General features: G+C 41.0%; 1 protein-coding gene and 1 long non-coding RNA gene across 5 annotated transcripts in view; one reads left to right on the forward strand and one right to left on the reverse strand.

Moving 5' to 3' along the window:
- Positions 1-1,423: 1,423 nt before the first annotated feature.
- Positions 1,424-27,848, reverse strand: part of SATB1 (SATB homeobox 1) — a 322,502-nt gene continuing 296,077 nt past the window's right edge. For all 4 annotated transcript variants that reach the window (XM_063922187.1, XM_063922186.1, XM_063922188.1 and 1 more), the window contains 2 exons: positions 3,343-3,546; positions 1,424-3,142 (listed from right to left, as the gene is read on the reverse strand). In XM_063922187.1, coding sequence (XP_063778257.1) covers positions 2,630-3,142; positions 3,343-3,546 — 717 coding nt within the window. In that variant the 3' untranslated portion in view covers positions 1,424-2,629. The remainder of the gene's footprint in view (positions 3,143-3,342; positions 3,547-27,848) is intronic.
- On the forward strand, positions 2,284-5,851 carry LOC134927552 (uncharacterized). Its single transcript, XR_010177672.1, has 3 exons — positions 2,284-2,365; positions 3,360-3,503; positions 4,836-5,851. It is a non-coding gene; the product is annotated as an uncharacterized LOC134927552 (long non-coding RNA).

Genomic DNA, 27,848 nt, shown 5'->3' on the forward strand with positions numbered 1-27,848 from the left:
GCCTTACCCCCCTGCTGGCAAAACCACCGGGTACTGTGGGCTATATAAAAAACGGTTTAGAGAGAAAACCTGACCTGCGCCCATGCCCTGGTGATCTAGTGGGATCGCCTGTACTGCCACAGTGTCCACCACCAGTGTGCGCGGCCCGCCTCCCACCGACCGTGCTGGATCGCCACAAAGACCGGGTCCGCAAGCGGGACCACCACTCACCACCTCCTGAAGCGCGGCCACGCGATCCTGGAGTGCCCCAGCCGTGTGTGTCTAACGTGAAGAAAACCGGAGCCTCCGCTGTAGGTACCCGGCAACCAGGGCTCGGGAGTGTACAGCGCCGCTGGGGAGAGCTGGAGCTGCAGCAGTGAATGCCTTCTGACATTTACCACCGCTGCTGCCCTTGGAAGTCTTCACTTTTTCTTCATAAAAAGCTTTCTTAGGGCTGCCTGGAGCAGCCCCTCTGTTAAGTGCCTGCTTACTGCAGCACCAACTTACAAAACTGAGCTCCTGTGCAGGGAGGCAGGGTTATAGAGGAGGCGGCGCTGTGCATTCTGGGAACAGTCAAAGCTTTGAGCCTGTTGGTGCCTCGGATCAAGATCCTACTCTACACCCCATTGTCCAATCCTTGTGGGGCCCAATGTACCCCGCAGCAGAAATCAGATTTTATTTTATGGTATCCCTAGGCCAAAGTTTCGTATTGAGAAATGTAGAAAACAAAAATAAAGTGACTTGCGTTAATATGTCATCCTTAGGCTTAATTATGTGGTGAGAGATAGGAATAGCTTCTGTTTGTCCACATATTTTATGACTGGCAGCCACCAATGCAATAGGTTTTGCCTACTACATTGACCATAAATAATTTGAATTGGTCCTAGACTTCTGCAGGTGTGCCACAGTTTAGGTACCACTGGCCTAGACTGAACATACCTCAGGGTCACAGAGAACATTGGCGCAGATGTATTAAGCCTGGTGAAGTGATAAAGCAGTGATAAGTGCAAGGTGGTAACGCACCAGCCAGTCAGCTCCTGTCAATTTACACATTGGAGCTGATTGGCTGGTGCGTTATCACCTTGCACTTATCACTGCTTTAGCCCTCCTCCGGGCTTAATACAAGCCCTTAGACTAATATCATGTCAAAGATTTGTAATACAATAGGATACAGTAGGTAAGCAGCGTGCCATAGCAGTAATGATCTTATATTGGCTCCTTATTATTAAAGTTTCTGACCTGTTAAGCATTTGTTTGGGCATGTACTGTAGTAATTGTGTGGAATATTTCCTCCAAAAACCTGTGTCTGTTATTGAATTCTTACTCTGAAGCATGGATACATATGATATTTGTTGTCAACCAATCTTAGCCTGGGAACTTACGGGCAACTGTGTGCAGTCACTGATATTACATCCTGTCTACTGTAACAGACACAAACTTACCATATCATACCAAACAATTTTAATTGTGTAGTTACAGTCAATAACCACTTCTAGTCAGAACATCTTTGCATAAAGAAAATTGTGATACATTTACAAAAACAACCAGCTTTAACAAAATAACTGGTGTTTTCATAGGCATAAACTCATAAAAAAAAGAAATACACCTTTATACAGAAACTTTGTACAGATGTAGCTTGAAAATTGATTGTAAACCAAGGGAAGACACATTGCACACAATTATTTTTTCACATTAATTGCATAAGTTTCTAGGGTGATCTATTTGTTTTATTTACCTAAGCTTGTTTGCATGATAGTAAAAATTGCATACCACAATAAGAGTGAAGCTTTATAGTATGAATTGCTTGGATAACATAGAGCACTTTTTTATAGGCAACTCTGTAAAGCACATTTTCTCTATTTAAAACTTTTAAGACACTTTGTTTTACTGCCCATCAAAATACATATATAAATAGAAAAAAAAAGAACCAGTATTGTAACAAAGATAAGCAATATTACATACAACAACAAAAATAAAATAATGTAGTCCCCCAAAAATAATTACAACATGATGCTGCAGAATCTACAGATAGTGGGACCAAACGTTCACATATTCTTCCTTTTATAACCAATAAAACAAAATAAAAATACAGTGACCTTTTATTTCCAAAATGAAAACATAAGAAGTCTAAATTACGGCAGTGCCATATAACACAAGGCATTTGTTGGCATGTTATCATTTTAAACTGCATACCACAGCATAGAGCTCGTCTGCACCCTATAACTGTGCAAGAGTAACATACTCTCCTATTTATATAAGCGTGACTTTCTGAAGATCAAGTGTGGATTAGAACAGGAAAACAGAAAACGAAAAACCACTGAAGGTTTGTATGCTTGTTTCAATGCTCCAGCTTTCAATTCGCCGGCACTGGAATCATGCTTGTCAAGTAAGTTGTGGCTTATCCAGTGAACACAGATTTCAGAGCAATCTTCATTATTTCATCAGGAGCTAAGAAAAGTTTATAGACAGAGTAAAACATTTAAATATCTTCTGTATCATTTCCTTTTTTGTTTGTGCAAGTCCCCCACCCCACCCCACCCCACCCCCAAGATTCATCAGCCGTACATTGTACAATAGAGTGTTACTGACAGTACACAGGATGGAATTGTTATTAGTAATACCAGTGGAACTTTTGAATAAAAATAATACTTTATGATAAGTCATTCAGGTCTGCAGTGATGTCTGTATTCCTTTCTCCAGTTAAATTGTCTTCAAGTTTAACTGAAAACAGTGTATTAGTAGTACTTTTATCTTGGCTGTCTCCATCCATGTCCTTGGGTAACTCTTCCTCTTCATACTCTGCAACATCTACCTCTAAACCAGAATTGTCTTTCAGCTTCCCATGGTGTTTGAGATAGTAACGCTGATTCTGGAAAAACTTGATAATTGTGAACTTGGGTAGGTCAAGCTGAGCAGACAAAGTTTGAATTGCTTCCTCATCTGGGTACAGGCCAACATCTTGAATGAAACTCTGTAAAATCCCCAGTGCCTCTACAGAGATTTTTGTTCGTGGACGGGGCTGTTGGCGGTTTTCATCTTCCGATTCTGCTGGAGATGCCACGGTAGGCTGCCTTGGTGGCAGCCTGGGCCCTGGTGGCTGTGGTGTTTGTTGCTGTGGCTGCTGTTGCTGCGGCTGCTGTTGTAGTTGTTGCTGCTGCTGTTGCTGCAAAGGAAATAAATATATATGATTAATACCCAGTAAGGAAGAAAATAAATTATTTAATCTACGCATTAGTATTTGTTCAATATACTGTGGGTATTAGAAGACGAGATGTCACAATAAGGATACAGTCACTTAGAATGCATACAAATGATCAGATGTTACTGTTGTAGATGTACAGTATTGTATAAAGAGGTACTGACCTGAATCTGTTCTGCAGACACATGGATCATATGGGATGGCCGGTCACCGTGCTGATGAACCGCATTACTCTCTTGCTCATATATAACATCTCTCTCTGTTTGGGGAAGACTGAGAAACCGCCGAATCATTGAGAGATTCTCCCACAGAGTCCTGTTTTCAGGTGAGGGGTCTTCTTTCCACCTCAACAGTTCACAAAGCCACCCCTGTAACACAAAACAATAGTAGAGGTTTTCATTTTCTAAGCAGATTACTGTCATTTTGTTGCATCCATTCTCCTCCATTTTCACTTAAGAATTCACTTTTACACCCAAAATAACATGTTCCTTATTAACTATTATACCATTCGTGAAATTACATATATACAGATCCTCAAACATCTGCGGCGGGATGTAATGATGCCCGAGATCGCCGGAGGTGCGGGTTGCTGGCTGATCTCGGATGTTTTTTTTATAGGGACAATCAGTTACAAGGCAAAACCATGCCTTGTTGTAAGTGATTGTCACTTTAAAGAAACGCCCAAGATGGCACCTCCGGCGATCTCGGACTGCAATACATCCCGCCACTAGCCTCAATACACCACGCAGCAGGAGATGCCTGGCGCGAGTGAGCTGACAGGTCCTGTGCAATTCCGCTAGCATCAGGCATCTTTATTTTGCAGAAAATGCATCTTAGTCACAACACAAAGCAACTAGGATGTATGAGGAGACTGTGCTGATTAATTTGATATGTGACACTTGTATATTGTGTGTGACTGAGTCTGTATAAGGAGCAGAACAGAACTTGTATTGGAAAAAAGTCATGGCTGCTACATTGTAGTACTTTGTATACAGATTTAGAGACTCAGTCACTCACAGGTATACACGTGTCATATAACAAAATAATCAGCACAGTCTCCTCTTACGTCCTAGTTGTATTGCTTTCCGCCTAAGATGCAATTTCGGCAAAAATATGCAAACATTATGCCGCAACATCATAGCAGAGTATCACAGGACATGGCGTGCCTAGAGAAGCTGATTAGCATGACTACAGAAAAGATGGATGAGGACATACAGTATCTGTATATATATATATATATATATATATACACACACACACACACACACACACACACACACACACACACACACAAACACACACATACATAATAGATAACTTTCCTGCAGTTGAAATATTTGTACCTGTATTTTCAATTGATATACAGCCAAATATGTCTGTACAAGTCCTTTAACAATTACACACGGCTGCCCTTCTGCAGGCCTAGTACAGATACACCCATAACTTTATAGCTTCATTTCAAATATTCCTAGTCCTTGTAGATATGTTATTAGCAACTTGTATTTTAAATGTAGCGCTCTTTACGAAACACAACTCCCCATTTATTACATGACTCAGGTGCAACTGCTTCAGTGCTTTGAGTCACATCAGAAAAGACAAATATGATAGGTGACCATCTTCAACAAACTTAAATAATTATTTTTCAATCTTTTCGCAGAAGTGGAACCTGCAAGATCATATCTAACAAGCTGCCCCCAATCAACTGAACCAACGTTAGGCTTATCATTATGATTTAGGATGTAAACATTTTTTTCAACTTCAGCTGAAACTTGTTAAAAAAACAAAAAAAATTGTATTTACATTTTACATGTTTCTAATAATCCATAAACGCTTGGAAAGTGCAAATGATGACATTTATCTACATCCTGTGGGAAATGCCTAATTATAAAAATTGAAAATTGAAAATGGTACAATAAACTGCATAATTATACATACATATGCAAAATATAAAGTATGTTAAAAGATCAATTTTGGAACTGTGAAATGCAAAACATAAAAAAAAAGAATATGAAATACATGGAAAAGCAGGTTGAGTATCCCATATCCAAATATTCCGAAATACGGAATATTCTGAAATACGGACTTTTTTGAGTGAGACTGAGATAGTGAAACCTTTGTTTTTTGATGTCTCAATGTACACAAACTTTGTTTAATACTCAAAGCTATTAAAAATATTGTTAAATGACCTTCAGGCTGTGTATATAAGGTGTATATGAAACATAAATGAATTGTGTGAATGTACACATACTTTGTTTAATGCACAGAGTTATAAAAAATATTGGCTAAAATGACCTTCAGGCTGTGTATAAGGTGTATATGTAACATAAATGCATTCTGTGCTTAGATTTAGGTCCCATAACCATAATATCTCATTATAGTATGCAATTATTCCAAAATACGGAAAAATCCCCTATCCAAAATTCCTCTGGTCCCAAGCATTTTGGATAAGGGAGACTCAACCTGTACTTATTAAATATAAAATCTGTCCCTTATATCACTGATGGTCAACTGTATTTCTTGGAATGGGTTTGTTGGGTTGACCCTATTTAGGTCGACACTCATTAGGTTGACCACTATTGGTCGACAGGCAGTAGGTTGACACCTGGAAAAGGTCGACATGGACATCAGGTCGACATGGAAAAGGGCTGACATGAGTTTTTTTGGGGTGTTATGTGTCGTTTTGTTCATAAAGTGACCGGGAACCCCAATAAGTGCACCGTGTCCCCTCGCATGGCGAGCGAACTTCAGGCAGGTTACTATTCCCAATCATAGTCCACGTGGATCGTAAACTATGAAAAAGTTAAAAAAAGAAAAACATTGTGAAAAACATATGTCGACCTTTTCATGTGTCGACCTTTGCCATGTTGACATAATGCATGTCGACCAATAGTGGTCGACATAATGACTTTCGAGCTAAGTGAGGTCGACCTAAGGACTGTATCCTGTATTTCTTTTACCTTAGTTGATTTGTTTTACGGACTCTAGGTTGACCACACTTAGGTCGAGTCACTAGGTCGACCACTATTGGTCGATATGCATTAGGTCGGCAGGGTTTCTAGGTCGACATGGTCACTAGGTCGACATGTTCTAGGTCGACATGACAAAAGGGTCGACGTGAGTTTTTCACGATTTTTTCATTTTTTTTACTTTTTCATACTTTACGATCCACGTGGACTACAATTGGGAATGTTAACCTGTGCCGAGCGCAGCGAGGGGACACGGTGCACTAATTGGGGTTCCCGGTCACTCTACGTAGAAAATGACACATTTTTTTAAATAAAAAAAACCTCATGTCGACTTTGCTCATGTCGACCTAATGCTTGTTTTGACCTATTTTGGGTGTTGACTTAGTTACTGCCAGCCAATAGTTGTCGACCTAGACACTGTCGACCTAAGTGTGGTTGACCCTATGAACCGCACCCATTGATTTGTATTACTTTGGTAAAAAGCAATAGAACAGGTTTAAATCACTGAGTGTTAATGTAAAAACAATAACAATGTATAAGGTGTACTGTATAAGGGTGACATGCTAGTGGCTTTGACATTGGGTAATCACATAGCAATTCTGCTACAGTGAATTAACTTTTCCTTGTTTGAGTACTTCAGGATATATTAACAAACCAGGCATTTGGGAGACTAGACATTTACCCCCTTTTAGAAACAGTGATTACAGACATAGAAAATATGTACAATTTCTCATGCTGCACAGGATGAGACTGTATCAATATTTGTGAATTTATTGGTATTATGCCCCACTGTGAGATATGTAAGTCTTTACTATATTCCAGTGCTGTGTATCTCACCCCCCCCCCCCTCCCACCCCCACCTCAGCAAAGTTTTCATATGTAATGATACGTTTCTAGATTGTACTGCTATTTAATACATTTATAATTTTTAAGTAGTTTTAGTTCAAAACTGAGCCATTTCTTGTTCACAAACCCTGCTAATATTGCCATGGAGTGATTTAAGTTTGTAATATATTATTTCATTTATTTTGGGGTTGAAATGAATAAATGTTTCTAATGTAATGCCTTCCAATTACAAATACACTGTGTGGGTGCTGGCCTCTTAGACCACTTTCACACCAAAAACTTGGCTCCAACCCAGCACAGTGAACATGGTGTTGGAGCTGGGTTTTAGGTTACTTACCCCTTTCACACCAGCGGATGGACCTGGGTTATTCCCAGGTCAGCGCTGTTCACACCAGTGACCCGGGTCGTCCATATAAAAGTGTATTGGAGATGATGTCATCTCCAAGCACTACTGAGCCCACCAATCAGCTCCTTTTAGGCATGATCCGGGTCCTCATGACCAGGTCATGCCTTTCACACCTGAGGCTATCCGTGTTGGACCTGGGAATAAGTCGAAGCCCCAGCAATTTTGACCCTTTCACATTGAGCCAGGACCATGGTCACCCAGGCAATATCCTTGATTTTTCGCTCATTGTGAAAGATGTATTCTCTTTTCCTTTAAACTGTAGTAAGGATTTTGGCACTATCCTAATTATTATTATTATTATTAGCATTAATGCAGTACATTTATCTAATCTATTTGGAGGAGTGCCTAGGCACCTAACATTTTCACCTTCTGTTTTATGCCCTGTCAGTCTTTCTCTCTACTCTTTGCTCCAGTTTGGTTTCTGTTTTATGACCTGCTGAGCATTACTGACAAACTCCGCTCTTATACAATGATGGTTCAGAAAGTTATATAGCAGAGAATAGAACAAGACGTGAACTTGTCCTTTGCCTAAAGCTGCCACCTACGGCATCACATGACCTGATCACATGAGCTGACATTTTCTATCATGAAGCACAGTAAAAATATCATGTAATGGGTTGAAGGATGAAGACCACTTTGCAGAATTGCACTGTGCGTGTTCCAGACTTACATCTAACTTGCTGAGGCTGGTAGAAAAATAGAAAAAGCCACAGTGAATTGTAAGGTTTCCTTTTTATTGATTGTAACCTTGTTTATCTAAAATTACAATGCCTGATATGCAGTTACCAACTGAGTCTTTTCATTGATTAATGTACTTTTACCTGATATTAAAGGTATTGTGCAGGCGCTATAAAGGTTAGAGTTCAACACAAGCAGCCCTTGAAGAGAATTAGAATGCCCATCACTGCCTTCAATTGTACTAAATTATATTTCTAACTTTGAACCAAAATATATTTCTAACTTTGAACCATAATCTAGCATGCTATGGCATGGCATAGGGCAGGCATGTCCAAACTGCGGCCCTCCAGCTGTTGAGAAACTACACATCCCAGCATGCCCTGACACAGCTTTAGCATTCTCTGACAGCAAAACTGTGTCAGGGCATGCTGGGATATGTAGTTTTCACAACAGCTGGAGGGCCGCAGTTTGTACATGCCTGGCATAGGGGATCCCAGGCCAGATGTGGTCTTAAAAAAATAACATGGTCACATTTCCTGACAAAATCATAGTCACTTTTCATGGTGGCATCTTCTTCAATGGCTCAGTCTGTGAACTGAAACTGGAACTGGTAGACAAAAAGTATTTTGCGTTATTGCTTCTTACTACTACTAGTTGTGTGCAGAATTATATGATTTGTATTACTCCAGTAAGTAAGAAGAAAACAAAAGAAACAAAACAAAACAAATAGCTGCGCTGATTCATTCCTAAAATCTTACAAAGAGAAAAGTGTGAAGTACAGAGCAGATGGTAAAAAGATACTGTGAGCAAAGGAAATAAATATAAGGAAATAAATTATTTGAACTTTCAGGAAGTTGCTACTTTTGAAACTGACAACGATTAATGTGACACCTTCTGTTCTAAACACCCTTTTTCTGTTCAATATTCTGCTATTAGCGGAAGCCAATAACCTTGCTCGCCACTTTCCTTAATTGTTGGCATGAGCAGCGTATGAACTGAAAATGCCATGCAGATGAATGCTAGGCTATGTTCAAACCTGCTACATACAACACAAATCCTGTAAAGTTATGTATTGTAAAGCAAAATTTATTGAGAAATAAAGGTCTTATATCCATCTGTCACACAAGAAATATTGTTATGCGCTGCATTGCAACCAAGTACCATCTGCAGATGTCTTGCAACACTAAGCAATAATATGCTGAAAATGATTTCAATGTCATTTTATTTAAATATATAAGGTCTTGAAACTGAGTTTTAATTATTAATTTATATATACAGAAATGAATAAAAAAGCTCAAAATAGCTGGTCATAAATAAGTAAACAGAACACACTGATATATTTAGTTTGATTTAAAAAGACACAGCGGTGTTGCACAAACTAATTACAGTTTTGCCTCTCCCAGTTTTATATAATTGTTTTAGTTCCATAAGGTTTTTTTGAATACCTGACAAATTACTAAGATTTATGGACAAGGGTGGAGTATTAACATATCTAAATGGTTATTATTAGTGTAGGAGTAGTTAATATTTTAAATATATGCTTAAAAGCATTTGTAATATTTGGTTGAGTTACAACCTTGATGTAACCCTGTCACGAAATTATTATTTGTCTAGTATTATTTCCCAACAGCCAGAACAAAATAGCAACAATCTCACATGTTACCAAGGCAACATCAGTCATCATCTGCTACACTATCTTCAACTGGCTAGAGGGTGGTGCCTGGTACATAATGCAGCATAAAATAAAAGATCTAAAGGGATGACCTATCATAACCTTCTAATGAATAGAGGCATGGACAAGTTGCCCTTAGCAACCAACCAGCTTCTAGCTATCATTTTTGTAAAATGTGATTAATAAATGCTAACTAGAATCGAATTGGTTGCTTCTCCACTTGTCCACTTCACTCTTTAGCAGGCCTGATACATCTGCCCCTAAAATACATACCTAAAGCACTGATGGGCTACTGTAAATTTAAGCTAACACACACACACACACACACACACACGCACACACACACACACACACACACACACACACACTGTAACATTTACACTGCTGGGTGACAACTATTAAAATTGGTGAATGGGAAAAAGGGTCTTGTCCATGTCAACTAGTATGATTTAAAGACCTAAGACAGTGGAGTGCCACCTCTATTTCTTCAATAGTGGACTTAACTAAGGGGTCTATTTACTTGGATGGAGATAAAGTACCAGCCAATAGGCTCCTAACTGCCATGTCACCGGCTGTGTTTGAAAAATGACAGTTTGGAGCTGATTGGTTGGGTCTTTATCTCCATCCACTTTATCTCCATCGAAGGCTTAGCAAATAGACCCCTAAGTCCCAAGCAGGATTGCAGTATATACTACAGTAAGGAGGCCACCCCGGTGTTACATCTGTTCATCCAAGGTGCCAGACGTCCAAAGGTAAGTATAATAATAAATTCCCAGTCACCTCCACACATGGACGACGTACGGGGAGGATCACAACTCCCAAATAAGGTGCTAGCATTTACTCCATTACCTCACATAATTTTCATGTTTTTATTCTGTTATTGTACTTGCCATTTCCACCTATTGGAAAGGAATTCCACATATTGATCACCCTTACAATAACGAACCCCTTTCCTATGCACAAGGATGCAATAACCCCTTGTCCTCTGTATGGTCTTTGGTATAAAAACTTCATAATACATGTGCTACATAAATCTTTTACTGACCTTGAAAATATTTATACATACTAAGTCACCCCTAAGATGCCTATTTCTCCGAAATAAACATTTCTAAGAAGTGTTCATTTTCGAGCTATAAGGCTAAATGTAATAGGGTGCAATTTCAGAAAACGTGCGATTTTTACCGCAAATCTGCACGTGTTCCGAAAATCACAAATGTAATAGCTTGCAATGCAAGTTGTTAACATATACCAAAAATAGCATCCAGATGTTTTCCTATTGAAAACATTGACAATCGCAAATGTAATAGGATGCGATTTTTTCACTTGCACACAAAATCTTACCAAAAATCACCAAAATAATAGACCAGGTTTAGACTTTAGATTTTTGAAGAAGCATGCACAGACCAGTGAGATCCGTGCATGCTTCTGTATGTAAAAGTAAAGAAAGTGTTAAAAATAAAATAAAAAAAAATGACGTGCAGGTCCCCCCCAAAGCATAACCAGCCTCGGGCTCTTTGAGCCGGTCCTGGTTGCAAAAATACAGGGGAAAAATTGATTGGGGGTTCCCTGTATTTTTGAAACCAGCACCGGGCTCCACTAGGCAGGAGCCCCGTATCAATCGGAGAGCGCTATTATGTGGGGCTCCTAATTGGCTGCCGGGTCCTCTAGTGACAGGAGTCACGGGTGGTCCCGGCATTTGGAGAAAGGGGTTCCATGTGTAAACACGGAACCCCTTTAGTGGTGTGGATCAGGTTTTCCATTTTTTTATTTTTTTAACCCTGTGGGTGCCTACTTACAGGTACCCCAATGGATTCTACGGTGACAAGGGGACCGATGAGCTCCGTAGGACACTAAAAAAGTGTGTGTGTGTGTGTGTGTGTGTAAGTGTGCATGTACGTGTAAATAAACATATACTTTCATGTTGTATGTGTTGTGTTTGTATTTGGGTGTTTCTTTTGTTGTGGAACTACAGGTACCAGCGGGCCCGTTATTTCCCTGCATGCTGGGACTTGTAGTTCTTCAAGTACCAGTAAGCGGGGGAGGCTTGCTGGGACTTGTAGTTCCACACCAAAAGACAATATTCTTTATTTTTTCATATTTTGGCTATCAGCCCCCCATCCATCGCCCAGGGATGGGGGGGGGGCAGCCTCGGGCTTCACCCCTTTGGGTGCCTGGAGAGGGGGGGCCATACCACCGGCCAGGGGTGACTAGTTGGGGGGAGTGATGCTTTGGCCGCAGGGACATATATAAAAGTGTCCTCAGGCTGCGGCATCACCTCCCTGGCTAGTGGAGCTCGGTGCTGGTTTCTAAAATTCGGGGGACCCCTACTTCTTTTGTCCCCCGTATTTTTGAAACCAGGACCGGTCCAAGAGTCCGGTGCTGGTTGTTTAAATACGGGGAACCCGCAATAAATTCTTTCTCTGTATTTTTGCAACCAGTACGGCTCAAAGAGCCCGAGGCTGGTTATGCTTTTGGGGGGGACCTGCACATCATTTTTTTTTTTTTTTTTAAACACTTTCTTTACTTTTGCAGACAGAAACATGCACGGATCTCACTGATCTGTGCATGCTTCTGACAGCGGAATAAAAACATGACCTAAAATCCGCATGTTTTATTACTAAAGATCGCATGTTTCCTTTACTAAAAACTGCAAATAATCGAATGCGAATTCCGTTTTAACCTTAAAATTTGCACCCTATTACATTTGTAATTTTTAGTAAAAAAATCGCAAATTGCAAACGTGCGATTTGGTGTGATATTTTAGACACCGAAGAAATTGCACCCTATTACCTCTAGCCCATAGTCTAACTAGTCATTTATACCATGGTAATACTATGTTTATAAACTTTATATCACATGCATTTCTCCATTTTTTATTCGCCTTTGCAGCTGCTGCCTGGCACTGTGAGCTGCTACTCAGCTTTCTGACAACCAGAATTCCTAAGTCTTTTACCATCTCACATTTCCTCAGTTTTAACCCATTTAATGTATAAATAACTTTGTTTACTATGACTTGGGTGCATAACTAAATATTTACTTATATTCAATTTCATCTTTCTATTTAACATACCAGTTTTTAATTTTGTCTAAATCCGTCTATCGTAAGTTACTGTTCTTCGCTGTGTTAATAATTCTACATAAGTTAGTGTTATTGGTAAATATGAACATCTTGATTTTTAATCCATCTACAAAGATTATAAAGGGTCATTAATTTTTCTTCTATCAGTCAACCAGTTCTCTTCCCATGTTCATACTTTCCTCTCCTGGACCGAGTACTTGGATTGCCATGAGCAAAAGTATCGAATGCATTTGTAAAATCTAATACAGTGAATTTCATTTTCAAGATTGATATTTTTCCTTCCGAATAAAGAAGTCTAAGTATGGCTGGTCCACAATGAATCCATCAAATTAATTTCTAGAATATATATCCCCGAATCCCTTCAAATAATTTCCCCACAACATAAGAAGAAGATGCACAGGTGAAAAATTTTAATGTTTTGACTTTATTATTTTTTTTAAACAATTTTGTACAACATCTGCTTTCTGACAATCTTGTGAAACTCAGAGTTATCACAAATGCAGGCCAAGGCATTGACAATAATTCTCTTAAATACTACACACTATATCAGCTGGGATGGGGTGAGTGCGTATGTGTGTGTGTGGGGGGGGGGGTTTAGCAGTATGTCCAGAAATCTAATTAACAGTTGCAGACAAACTTTCTTGGGGTGTGAAGAGTGTAGCCAGAGAGAGTTGGAAAACTAAGATATCTAAATGTGAAGATGTTATTTACCTGTGAAGAAAGGGCCCTTGTATAGTTCACCTCCCACAGTGTAACCTTCATATTGCGCCCAACATGGCTGCTTCATCTGGTACGCTTGTGGATGGGTTGAAAAATACATGGACCTAACGGTTTTGTTGGGACCTTACTCTGAGCATTAAGACACTGCAATCACCCCACTTTGTGTCATCTCTTATAGGGTGTAGACTATTCCACCCAGGGTAATCCTACGCAGTGCACCCAAGATGGCTGCCTCACCTGGTACCTTTGATGGTGGAATATACAACCCGTGGAAGATATTTCCAAAAATGCCTCCACCAACCCTGCATTATACTTACTGTGCGCTCTAGGTTTTTTTTTTATGTTTGTGTGGCTTGTGTAATGCTGTATTATTTAAATCTTCTGTATTATGTGCACTGTTTTTGATGTCTGTAAAGTGCCTTGTGTCCTCTTGGAGATAGAGTGCTATTATTTTTATTGCTTTGTCCTAGATTACATACTGTATAACAGTGATGCTCGCAACATGGTTGTTGTTAAGTAAAGAACAACAATGGTGTTTGCTAGGTAACATATAATGGTGGTGTTTGCTACGTAATGTGTAACGGTGATGTTTGTAGGGTAATGTATAATGGTGGTGTTTGCTCATTTATACAGTATGTAATGGCAGTATTTGTTAGGTAACGTATTATGGTGGTGTTTGATAGATAACATATAATGGTTGTGTTTGCTAGATGATGTGCAACAGTGATGTTTGTTAAGTAACAAATACCAGTGGTGTTTGCTAGGTAATATATAATGGGGATGCGGTTAGCATTCCAGCAGTCGGCATGCCGGCGGTCACGTGAACGATGGCATCGGAACGCCGAACTCTGACATCCCGAAGATAAGTATCAGGTCCACTTTTTGGGTTAGGATATGGGGGTGGGAGATAGGATTAAGAGGGGGGGGTTAGCCATAGCTGCCGCCATCCCCGAGTCTTAGCCTAGCCGCCACCGCAGGTGTCTTAACCCTAGCAGTCACCCCCACTACCTTAACCCTAGCCCCACCCCAGGTGGGTTAGGGTAGGGGATAGGGGAGTAGTAAAATAATTACCCTGTCGGCATTCTATTTGTTGGGATGCCAGTGTAGGTCATGTGACTGCCGGGATCCTGTATCACACCCATACAGTATAATGGTGGTATTTCCTAATTAACATATAATGGTGGTGTTCTCTAGGTAAATTCTAATGGTGGTGTTCGGACGGTAACATAATAGTGGTGTTTACTAGGTGATTTAAAACAGTAATGCTTGCTAAGTAACATATAGCAGTGGAGTTTGCTAGGTAACGTTTAATGGTGATGTTTGTAGGGTAATGTATAACAGTAATGTTTGATAGGTAATGTGTAACAGGGGTGTTTGCTAGGTAACATACAATGGTCCTGGTGACTCTGTCTATATGTACTTGTCTCATAAAGACTCTACATTGTTATAATTTCAAGATATCCTCCTGAGAGCAGATAATTAACAAGTTCTTACATCCACGCCTCCTCCTTTCCTGTCCTTCCTAAATATGTCAAATACTTCCACTGCCTACTCATGACTTTCACTTAACCATCCAGTTATACTCACGTTAGTATTTTTTTTCTATTTCTTAAAATTTGTCAACATGCATTTAATAGTTTTATTGCTTCTCTTAATGTTAGTGACCTCTTCTAAATCATCGCCCACTTTAATCGGCTCAGACCTGTTCCTTTCCTAAACTCTCTATGTTACACTATCCCCCTCCCTCAGTTGATAGTTTAAATTTAAAATTTATTGCAAACTGAAATTTTCCAGCAACCTTTCTGTACTTTTTAACCTCCAGAAACTGTAAGGCCTATATTCTATTCTCCAGAAAATGTGAAGCTAGGCTTTTATTCTGCGCACTTTGTAATATAATACGTTACCCCAACATAGCCAATTTTACTGCATACCTCCATGGGTTGCAAGGAAACATTGATGATTTTGGTGGTTGCAATGTGCCACGATTCCAGGTGTTCCCAAGGCACATTGTGACTATAACCCGAAATTTAATCCCTGCAAATTTACAACCTAATCCTTAAAGTGCTTTGTGGATTATCCACTTACCTCTATTTTTTTCCATATGCACATGGTGCTTCCCATCAACTCTCACAAATCTATGAACCTGATAATATTCTGAACCTGAGGGGAAATGTACTAAGCAGTGAAAAGAGTGGAGAAGTAAGCCAGTGAAGAAGTTGCCCATGGCAACCAATCAGCTGCTCTGTTTAATCTTACAGTATGCAAATTATAAATGTTACTTCAATGCTGATTGGTTGCCTGGGCAACTTCTTCACTGGTTTACTAATCCACTCATTTCAAAGCTTAGTACATCTCCCAGTGAGTACCCAAGAAAAAGTTAACTGTTCATCAATTGGGGTGGTTAGCCAGACAACGAAATGTTGTGGCTTGCAAGTGAGTCTAAAGAGGCAGTTGCATCCATAAGTAGAGACTGCGTCTCCATAGGGCTGCTGCAATCTCCGTTCGGTTCGACCAGCTTTGCATCTTTGTGCACACCGCAGCAGATTAGCGCCACAGCTGGAGGACATCTCAGTAACATGACAAACCTACCATACCATTAGCATAAAGATGTTGTAGCAATTGTGGCATAAGATACAGTAGCTACTGCAATTGCATCCACCTGTGAATCAGACCCTTAAGGTGTAATCCCAGCTAGAAGCAGGAGTATTAATAGAATTGAAATCATAATATTTAATGAAACATCTACTTTTGGACATTCCCTCATTATGGGACTGATTTATTAACAAGATTTATCATATGCAACTAGTTCCAGTCAATCGCGCTGATTTCAAACAAATGACAGTTAGGAGCTGATTGGCTGAACCACCATTTATCATACGCAATGAGTTTTAAAACTCGTTACACATGATAAAACTCACTGAAAAATCATCCCCTATGTCCTGTGAAAAAATGAAAACGTCTTGAAATAGAAGTACAAGAATGTATGCGTAAAATGGTGAGATCTGTCCTTCAAGCAGTAAAATCTTAAAACATACAGTATGAGGAAGCCAATAAATATGCACTCAATACTAAAATAATAATGATAGGGTATCTGCTAGTAAAACAGAGATGCGCCGCTCAGCTAAACACTTTTACCTTTAGCGTTGCTATGCAACATTAAGAAGGCATGACACAACAACTCTGGTCGTCCTTTCAGAACTGTACATTTGAAAAAGAACAACATATATATGTAGGTAATGATTTGAACAATAAAATACATTATGACAGCAGAAAGAGGCATTGAAAGCATTTTAAATTATTTACTAGGTTAAAAGGGTAAAATGGTGCTTTAAATACATCAGATTTCATCATCTCTGCCATTTTTTGGTGGCAAAGTGGTATTGATCTTTTCAAATGCTTAAAATTAACTATTTCCAGAAGGTCATTATTTGATTAAAGACATTAGAGTTGAGGGCAAAAAACGATGCACTTTGTCTTCCTTACTGTTTCAATCACAATGTAATTTAATATGAAATATGCCTTAATGATAATGAGAAAAAAACTGGCCCTACTTTGAATATGATATTCTGTATCTCTATATACTCTACCTAGCATCCTTTATCCTTTTCTATGCATAACTGTATAATAATGCTATATATTTTTTTTTTCATTTACAGACAGATTTTAATATTTGTCATCTGTGGCTCTTGCAGTAAAATTATATTATGGGCAAGTTATAAAAAAAGATTTCTTCATAAAAGAAAATGTTTTCTATGAAAGCATTACAATGTAACACCAATATATGAGACATGATACAAAAATCTGTCATAATTTAAGAATGTCAATCATAATATAAAACAGTAACTGGGATGTAAAAGAAAATGATACCCAAAACTAAAAATGCACGGTAGTTTTTAGATGAGTTTGTGTAAGAAATGAAACAACGTAAATGTGAAGTACACAGGGTATACAGTAATGGGCCCTACACATTCGGCGATCCGCCGCCGAGCTGCCCGACGACCGATATGGCAGACGGGCGACCCGGCGGCGGGGAGAGGTGACGGGGAGTGAAGTTTCTTCACTCGCCCCGTCACCCGGCTTCATAGCAGTGCAAGCTAATACAGATGGAGCCCTGCTCATCTATCCCTTTAATAGGATTAACTGAGCCAGTGCTGTCGGACTTAATCCCCTGCTGTAATGACTTAATCCCCTGCTGTATTGTTCTCTCTGTATTGTATTGCAGCTGAGAACAGTAGATGAGAGGCTTATGCTAATAAACCTTGGTGCACCTAGGCGCAGCAGAGAAGGCTAGATGAGCGAGGCTCCATCTGTATGGATGAGATTGTCCATATTGGTTTGCATGCATAAGCGACCCGGCACCAACGGTGAATGAGCGCGGGGCCGCACATCGTTCATCGTTGGTGCCTACACACTGAACGATATGATCGAGTTCTCGTTCATTAATGAACAAGAACGTTCATATCATTCAATTATATCACCTAATGTGTAGGGCCTACAACACCTCTAGCCAGCCCCATCAGCCAAACTGCTACAGTCATGGGGGCAGCCATCAGAGGTATCGGGATAGCTCACATATAATGAAAGAGAGTGGAGTTAGTCTTAATGTTTCACATCATGGATCTGTAAACTACTGTATCAGACGACGCACCAATTGGTGTGTGAGATGCGCATTTTCAGTTCTACTAGTAATGGCGCATATCAGAACAAATTGACCCAAGTTTTATATACAATGCTACTTGCATTTCCATTACAATTTCAGTGTCAAAAATTATCTTGTGAAACGTGAACATCTGGTGTCATTTGGAGGGACACCCCCATTCATATTAAAAAGCTGTGATAACGCCAATGCCAGGCATTGGCGTATCTATCATGGGTGCAGTGCATATAGGCCCTTGGATCCAGGAAAGCCCACAACGTACACCCTACACATATATATCTATACTTATCTCTCCAGATTCCCTCATCAGATGGCACTGCAGAAAGAAATCACTGGGAAAATGCTGCAGTGGAAATTTTGCCAGAGATTTGCACATGCACAGTAGAGAAGTCAATGGGCAGAGGCGTAACAAGGGTAGGGCGAGCAGGGTGCGTGCCCTGGGCGCCGTGGCAGCCCCAGCAGAGGGGGGCGCCACCGACACCTGCACTGCCCACTCGCCCCACGGCAAATCACATTGTTGAAACTAGCGGCAATGCAGCCGGTGCATTGCACCAGTGCACGCCGCAATGAAGGAGCCTCCGGCACTACAGTGAGTCAAACTGTCTCATTATAGTATGCCGCTGTGACAGAGGGGAAGCCCGATCATCCACGATGCAGTCTGGCTGGCTGGATGAGAGGGGCCCTCCCCTTTCCTCTCATCTCTCCTCTCATTGGCTCCCTTCTCCCCTCTCCTCCCTCATACTCACCTCATCTCTCACAGAGTCCCCGCCCTTCCTTCCTGCCAAACACTGGCTCTTCCTGGCTCATGTCTCCTCCGCTGCTCAGACTGTCTGGTGCCGCTCCCATCTTACTTTGGTTTCTGTGCTGGTGGAATATTCTCAGCTGGTGGGGTCCCAGGTGCAGGTACGGAATGGCTCCTCCCCTTTGGCCTCTGAAGACTGCAACCCGGGGGGGGGGGCACTGTGGGGCATGTAACTGGCACTATGGGGCAATGTAACTGGCACTGTGGTGCATGTATCTGGCACTGTGGGGCATGTATCTGGCACTGTGGGGCAATGTATCTGGCACTGTGGGGCATGTAACTGGCACTGTGGGGCAATGTATCAGGCACTGTGGGGCATGTAACTGGCACTGTGGAGCAATGTATCTGGCACTGTGTGGCAATGTATCTGGCACTGTGGGGCAATGTAACTGGCACTGCGGGGCAATGTATCTGGCACTGTGGGGCATGTATCTGGCACTGTGGGGCATGTGTCATTCACTGTGGGGCATGTAACTGGCACTGTGGGGCATGTATATGGCACTGTGGGGCATGTATCTGGCACTGTGGGGCATGTGTCTGGCACTGTGGAGCATGTGTCTGGCACTGTGGGGCAATGTATCTGGCACTGTGGAGCATGTATCTGGCACTGTGGGGCATGTATCTGGCACTGTGGGGCAATGTATCTGGCACTGTGGGGCAATGTAACTGGCACTGTGGGGCAATGTATCTGGCACTGTGGGGCAATGTATCTGGCACTGTGGGGCATGTGTCTGGCACTGTGGGGCATGTAACTGGCACTGTGGGGCAATGTAACTGGCACTGTGGGGCATGTAACTGGCACTGTGGGGCATGTAGCTGGCGATGTGGGGCATGTATCCGGCACTGTGGGGCATTGTATCTGGCACTGTGGGGCAATGTAACTGGCACTGTGGGCCATTTTCAGTGGCCACACCCTTCTGGTGTGTGACCACGCCCATTTTTTCGGCGCGCGCGCGCACATGCTTCTTTTGCTGTTTTTTTTTTTTGGGGGGGCGCCATTTTCCATCTTGCCCTGGGCTACGAAAACCCTAGCTACGCCTCTGTCAATGGGAATATAGCGAGGGGGTCACGTGCCCAGAAACCTGCACATGTGCAGTAGTCTCTGGGACAAGTCAGATGAGGGAGCCTACAGGTGCCTGCATACTCTTAAACTGCCACTGATGCCAGATGATGCACTATGATCAGTTTATATTGTTTGCAGAATTCCAAAAATAGTTGGACAAATCTTGATTGCAAAATGATACAGTCACATTTGCTGAACAATTATTTGATCCTGAAGAATGTCTACCATTACTACTAACCAATAACTTACATATACTGTGCTCAGATACTGTAGCTGCCATAACATAATGGGGCTCATTCAGTGTGATGTCATTTTGGGTGTCACCGCCATTTAGGATGGAGACTTCCTGGCCTCTGCCACGGGCGGCTTGCACAGCATCATGGGTGCTGCAAATCACCCTATGGTGGGTGCCTTTATCCAGTGCTGCTACCTAGGACACAGGTTGGATCATTACTGCTGCAGAAGGCGTCTGCATGTAATAGACGCCTCCTGTTGCATCACCATACAGTGCTAACATTGCTAATAAGCTAATACAACCGCACCTGAAGGACCCCCAATATGTCAGTGTAAAAATATTAGGGATTTGGAATGGCTAGATTGTCAATTTTCACCCATTAAGATACCAATCAGAATTTTTTCAGTATAGTATAGCACACAGCTACAGTACATACTATTATAGCAGGTTGCGTTTGGGTGACTGCCGGTCAGGAGACTGCCGATCACCATACCGACACCAGCATCCCGGTTGTCAGATGGCCGGCGGGGGGGGGGGTCGAGCGCAACGGAGCCTTTACCTGACCGCCAGTCACATAACCGCATCCTGGCTGTTAGATGGCCAGCGGGGAGCAAGTGCAACAAAGCCTCTCCCGACCGGCGGTCACATAACCTCATCCCATTATAGCTAGTATAGCACATAGCTACAGCATACCATCCAACTTTTGTGGTAATCAAAGAGGGACAGTGACACGCGCCGGAAACGTGTGCCCGAATTTGGGGGCATGACCTCGAGGTAAGGGGATGTGGCCTCGTGGCAGGTGCCACCATCACAAACGACGCCCCCTGTTTTGTCACTATGGGGGCATGGACAGCACTCAGTGAGCTGCTGCCATGCCCCCTGTCCCTCTCAGCCGGGGGAATAGAGACTGTGCGCATGCGCACAGCGTCTATTCACTGCTGCTCTGATCATAGCAGCGAGTGACAGGGAGGATCTACCAACTGTCCCGCCACCCATGGAACACTGTGACCCGCGGGTGGCACAGCGGGACAGACCGTGAAAAATGGGACTGTCCCGCCAAAATCGGGACAGTTGGGAGGTATGCTACAGTACATACTATTATAGCTAGTATACCACATAGCTACAGTACATACTATTATAGCTAGTATAGCACATAGCTACAGTACATACTATTATAGCTAGTATAGCACATAGCTACAGTACATACTATTATAGCTAGTATACCACATAGCTACAGTACATACTATTATAGCTAGTATAGCACATAGCTACAGTACATACTATTATAGCTAGTTTAGCACATAGCTACAGTACATACTATTATAGCTAGTATAGCACATAGCTACAGTACATACTATTATAGCTAGTATACCACATAGCTACAGTACATACTATTATAGCTAGTTTAGCACATAGCTACAGTACATACTATTATAGCTAGTATAGCACATAGCTACAGTACATACTATTATAGCTAGTATAGCACATAGCTACAGTACATACTATTATAGCTAGTATAGCATATAGATACAGTAAATACTATTATAGCTAGTATAGCACATAGCTACAGTACATACTATTATAGCTAGTATAGCACATAGCTACAGTACATACTATTATAGCTAGTATAGCACATAGCTACAGTACATACTATTATAGCTAGTATACCACATAGCTACAGTACATACTATTATAGCTAGTATAGCATATAGATACAGTAAATACTATTATAGCTAGTATAGCACATAGCTACAGTACATACTATTATTGCTAGTATAGCACATAGCTACAGTACATACTATTATAGCTAGTATAGCACATAGCTACAGTACATACTATTATAGCTAGTATACCACATAGCTACAGTACATACTATTATAGCTAGTATAGCATATAGATACAGTAAATACTATTATAGCTAGTATAGCACATAGCTACAGTACATACTATTATAGCTAGTATAGCACATAGCTACAGTACATACTATTATAGCTAGTATAGCACATAGCTACAGTATATACTATTATAGCTAGTATAGCACATAGCCACAGTACATACTATTATAGCTAGTATAGCACATAGCTACAGTACATACTATTATAGCTAGTATAGCACATAGCTACAGTACATACTATTATAGCTAGTATAGCACATAGCTACAGTACATACTATTATAGCTAGTATAGCACATAGCTACAGTACATACTATTATAGCTAGTATAGCACATAGCTACAGTGCATACTATTATAGCTAGTAAAGCATATAGATACAGTAAATACTATTATAGCTAGTATAGCACATAGCTACAGTACATACTATTAGATAACAGCATTTAGGTGACTTCCAGACACTTCTGTTTTGGCCCTTTACAATTCTGTTTCATCAAGGGCAGAGGAGCACCAATGGGCTGGCATTTGAAGCAGTACATATAAGAATTCCAATGTGTACTGCACAGATCTGTAAATAACTGAATTGTCAATCTCTTCTTTTCAAAACAATTGAATATTATCGAATCATGATCTAAGCACAGCACAATTCTATGTAAAATAAAACTGAACTCAACACTTCTATCACACTGAATGATTGAAGAAATTAGCCCTTACAAGAGGACAGTCTCAATAAGTCATGTTTACAAATTGCAATAAAAGCATTTTTATATTTATTTTTTTCGAGCAAAAGATGATATTTTATATTTTGAATGTGAGAGGCAACAAAACAAGTTAAAAGGTTATGTTTTTTTTCTCTCCACATGTGGTTTTCATTTGTAAGAAAAAAAATGAACAAGCTGTTTGTGGTTAAACTGTGTAATCGGCTGTTATCAAGCTAGCACTGCATTTAAGATTTACAGGATACATCAGCTTCTGTGCCACATTAGATGTAATAGGGAGGGGGTGGGAGGAAAAAGAGGAGGAGTGAGTGTATCCTGAGGAATAATATTTCCAATGCAGCCACTCTCACACTACATCTGGTTGTGCCGGTAGCAGCAGTTAAATTGAAATATTTCTCAGCGTGTGTCAGAAACATGCAGAATGGTAATTATGACAGATCTGATTAAGCCTGAGTGCCACTAACTCCCTGGCCAGCTCCGGTTGTGCAGGTGTGACCTTGTGCGTGCCTGCGTGTGTAAATAAAATTAATTACAAGCGAGAGGGCGAAAGCTTCAGTGACATCACAAAGCGGAGAAACTCCCAAGGGGGGGACCTAATGGAATATTTTCCCTCAGTCTAATAATACAGTTCATATTGACTTGAGGTAATTAGTGGGATCATTAAAGCAGTTTTCCCGGCGTATTTGGCTGCCTGATCAGATTAGTGAAAATGTTCTTCAGAACAAGCCCTGTGTGGTCTGCCAGAGGAGGAGGAAATAAAAAGCAACAAAGCATATTCTGGAATCATAAGCAGTCGTGGGCTTTCAGTCCTGCAAAAACTACCCATCTCTAGGGTCCCAAAATCTGGTGGTCTCAGCTCCATTTAATGCAGCCCACGTGATGGATATAATGGGCCATGCCTCTTACAAGGTGTAAGATTACAGGTAAATGAATTATAGTGCTTTATTTATATTTACAGCATTGTACTTTGAACATGGAAAGACAAAATGTGGAGAGGCTACTGAAAAGTCATTTCAGACAAGTAAACAGAAACATCACATTGAAAAAATATTGTTTTGTTTTTTGTGATAATTCTACTTACTGTATTACAAAAACGAAAGCTTAATGTTAGCATCTGGTTAAGTTATGTCAGCCTACCAAACTCATCCTCTGATAAAGCAATAGGTACAAATATAATGTCTAATCAATGCTATCCTAGGTAAGTAAGGATTTTATTGATTACGCACCAGACCACCCAAACATGAAAATATAAGACTACAAACAGTTGATTAGTTGGGAAACAGCTGTGCTTGGGCTCTATTTTAAATACATTTATTTATTATTTATTACCAATTATTTATAAAGCGCACACATATTCCGCAGCGCTTTACAGAGAATACAGTACGAGTATTTGGCCAGTCACATCAGTCCCTGCCCCAGTGGAGCTTACAATATATATTCCCTATCACATGTACACGCACACACATTCACATTAGGGTTAATTTCGTTGGGAGCCACTTAACCTATCAGTATATTTTGGGATTGTGGGAGGAAACCGGAGTATTCGGAGGAAACCCACGCAAGTACGGGAAGAATATACAAACTCCACACAGTTAGGGCCATGGTGGGAAATGAACCTATGACCACAGTGCTGTGAGGCAGTAATACTAACCATTACACCATCCGTATATAAATGTGTAATTGGTTTAAATGTTGATAGTAATATCTGTATATTGGCATTAATAGAAAGGCAGCATGGTCAAATATACCCAAGTATGCCACTTTAGTGATGTACGCTTGCACAATTCTATGGTTGGACAGAGTAGAGAAGCACCACTCACTGATGTCTCTTTAACACAAAATATTAATTACTTATTAACTTTTAGAAGTATGTTTTCCTCTTTTACTATGACAGTAACATACAGGCCTGGGTTTACAAATGTGCAATATAGGATGAACTGCGGGATGCCTCACAACAGATGTGGTCTAGAAAAAACAATATTTGAATTCTAGGCCTGACATGGTCGCACACTTAAACTATAAAATAATTCTGGTCATGTCTTTCTGCTGCATACTTGCATATTCATCTGAGGGACTACCAAAATGTTGTGGAGTCCGACAGACTCCCAGAATAGTACATCACCCTCCTGCATCCTGCCCACTTTCTATTGAAATGGGTTGGAGAGGGAATAGAATGATGAGATTCTCAGAGAACTGTATCATCTTGGCCACACCCCCCTCTTCACTGGCCTCCAATTTGCGTCATTGTGCCATGAAAGGAGAGGGCTAATGATGCATAACACCTGGTCACCTCCCCCCCCCCCCCCCCCACCTCCTCACCACCACCACCACCACAGATGCAAGTGGCAATTATGCTCTGCTGTGTGGTAAGGTTAGGGTAGAAACTATTTTGACAGCGAAATGTACACAGGCACGGTGCAAGGTTTCTAGGCAAAACTTCAGCAACTGCCCCCCTCCCACACTATTTTGTAGCCCCTCAGGTAAAAGTTTGGAGGTGGCATCTTAGAAGTTCCACAGCTGCCATCTGCATTAACTCCAACAAGGATGACTCTCACAAAATGAATGCCTTAATTTTGTGATAGGCAGACTCAGGGGTGTCCCCCCAGTTACCGACACCCTAGGCAGCTGCCTAAAGTTACCTAATGGCAGAGCCGGCCCTGAGTGTACACAACCTTGCAGTTAAATCCAGAATAAAAGGACAGTATTCTGTAGAACTAGTCTGAGGATATCATATACCCTAAAATGTACTATTGGTCAGTGTACTCACTGACACTCAATACCTGGCAGTGATAATTCTACCTTGTAAACTGCTCCTTTTAAACTATGCCCTAATAAGAATCATGCTGCATGCATGACAACTAGTTTTAAGTTAAATTCCGGATGCAGGCACTATTGCATTAAATCAAGTAATATATAGCATCCTTGTTGGTAACTTTAAATGCCGTACATATATTTCACATTCAAACTGTTTAAATGTTTGGCTACACTGAAGTAAAAATGAAATCAGGCAGAAATATTCAGATCTAGCTGCTGCAATACCAACATAACACACACCAAGGTATAGCATACACTCCAGTTTGGTGTGTAACTGGGATATGCCAAGCTCTGTCACAGATGGCAGGCTTTGACAGCTCCCATCCGTAGCATAGATACTCGACAGTTCAGCACAAGATCAGTGACATTCTGTCTCATTAGAGCCACGCTAATTATCACAGCAAGTTTCAGGGGAAACCATGTGTTGCAATGGTCAATTTGAAGGAGTCTGTACATCAACAAACTGGTAATAAGGATCAGACACCTTATTATTTGATAGCATGCTGCCTGTGATCTGATTTACTGAATTAAGGGAACTAAGGCAACACTGAGACTCGATTGTTAGAGAAACTGCGTGTACAGAAAATACACTAACACTTAAGTCACTAATACAATTACAAATGGACGTGAATATGTATATCCAGAGTCAGTAAATCAACATGCTTTGATTTTTCACCTACATTGCAGAATGAATGGAACCTTATGTATTGCAGTGTAAAATATAAGATATCACTTAAATTGGAAAGAACAAGTAATATGAATATCCAACACTATTACAGAGGAACAGTTTTACACAAAGCAAATATGCAGACTTGAAAGTATGCTTTTTGTGTATTCGTATCTGGTGAATTGCATCAGCTCCATAGTATCTAACAAATATTACAAAGTAACATATAACAAATTAATATAGGAAACAATGGCCCTGATGCTGAGTCGGATGCAGCGGCGATGTTGGATGCATAGTGAAGCAATGTTATTCGTCTGCATGAGTCTGATCTGCAACGCAATAGTGTCACAATTTTGTTTATAAGGAGGGCCTGAATTAGATTCGGATGCTGGGCCCATTCAGTCACAGCTGACCAATGGTTTCTTTACATTGCATGCACCAGAACCACAGTGCACATGTACAGCGATGGTGCTGCAGCTCTGGTCGCAGTGTGGAGGAAGATGCAGCCTGACTGACAGGGGGCTGGAACGGCTGAGACTGCATCCTTGCACACAGATTCACTGCTTTCCATGCCATCTATGCTCCTTATCTATACTGTTTCTACAAGGCCTGTATCTACTGGGCACAGGCTCAAAGAGGGCCTGATTGTGAGTCGCAGGCAATGCCAATGTGCACGTAGTTGAGAGATGTTTTACAACTATGCATGTATTACACAAAGGGTTTGATTAAAGGTGCTGCTGCGATCAGGTCAGATGGTCTCAGAAATGTTGCAGAAATGATGGGTGTTCCTGGGCGATGAATGGGAGGTGAGTAGTAGTGCACAAAAAAAATGGTCCACTCAGTGGGCATGTTACGTATGAGTGTGGCAAGTGTGTCAATGCATGCGGCTGCGTTCCAGACTCACAACTGCAGACATAGGAGGCCATGGTCAGATAGCCATAGCGTTGGTGTAAGTTTCTATGGTGCGACCGATAGTGACATATAAGGATGCACCAATCGTTATGACAGCATCCACAAATGCTATAAAAGTGGGTGTCTTTGCACAGCGGCATTTGCATAAACTCACAGATGGGCAGCCACTAATAGACGCTGCTGAATGACGTACCACTGCTTACCTCGCAGGATACAACCAGCTGCCCTGCTGTTGTTCTTTTGCTGGGTGTTTAAACTAATATATGTATATTTACACTGTATTGTATTGTACTTATGATATGGAACAGAGTTTTTGTGTATTTTGTTGAACTAGGGGCCTGATTCAGAGTTGTAAGCCAATGTGAGAATGTGCGAGATTATGCTAATGCTGCTGCAGCCTGGAACTGTATTCAAGTCCCAGCAAATACAATGCGTCGGGTGCAGATCAGTTATCAGACTTCTGACTAGCCTAAAGGAGGGTACACACGGAGAGATCCGTGCTTAAATTCTAAGCAATCTTGCTAGATTCCTTAGATTTTAAGCA

Source organism: Pseudophryne corroboree, chromosome 5 (genome assembly GCF_028390025.1).
Source record: "Pseudophryne corroboree isolate aPseCor3 chromosome 5, aPseCor3.hap2, whole genome shotgun sequence".
Classification (NCBI taxonomy): domain Eukaryota; kingdom Metazoa; phylum Chordata; class Amphibia; order Anura; family Myobatrachidae; genus Pseudophryne; species Pseudophryne corroboree.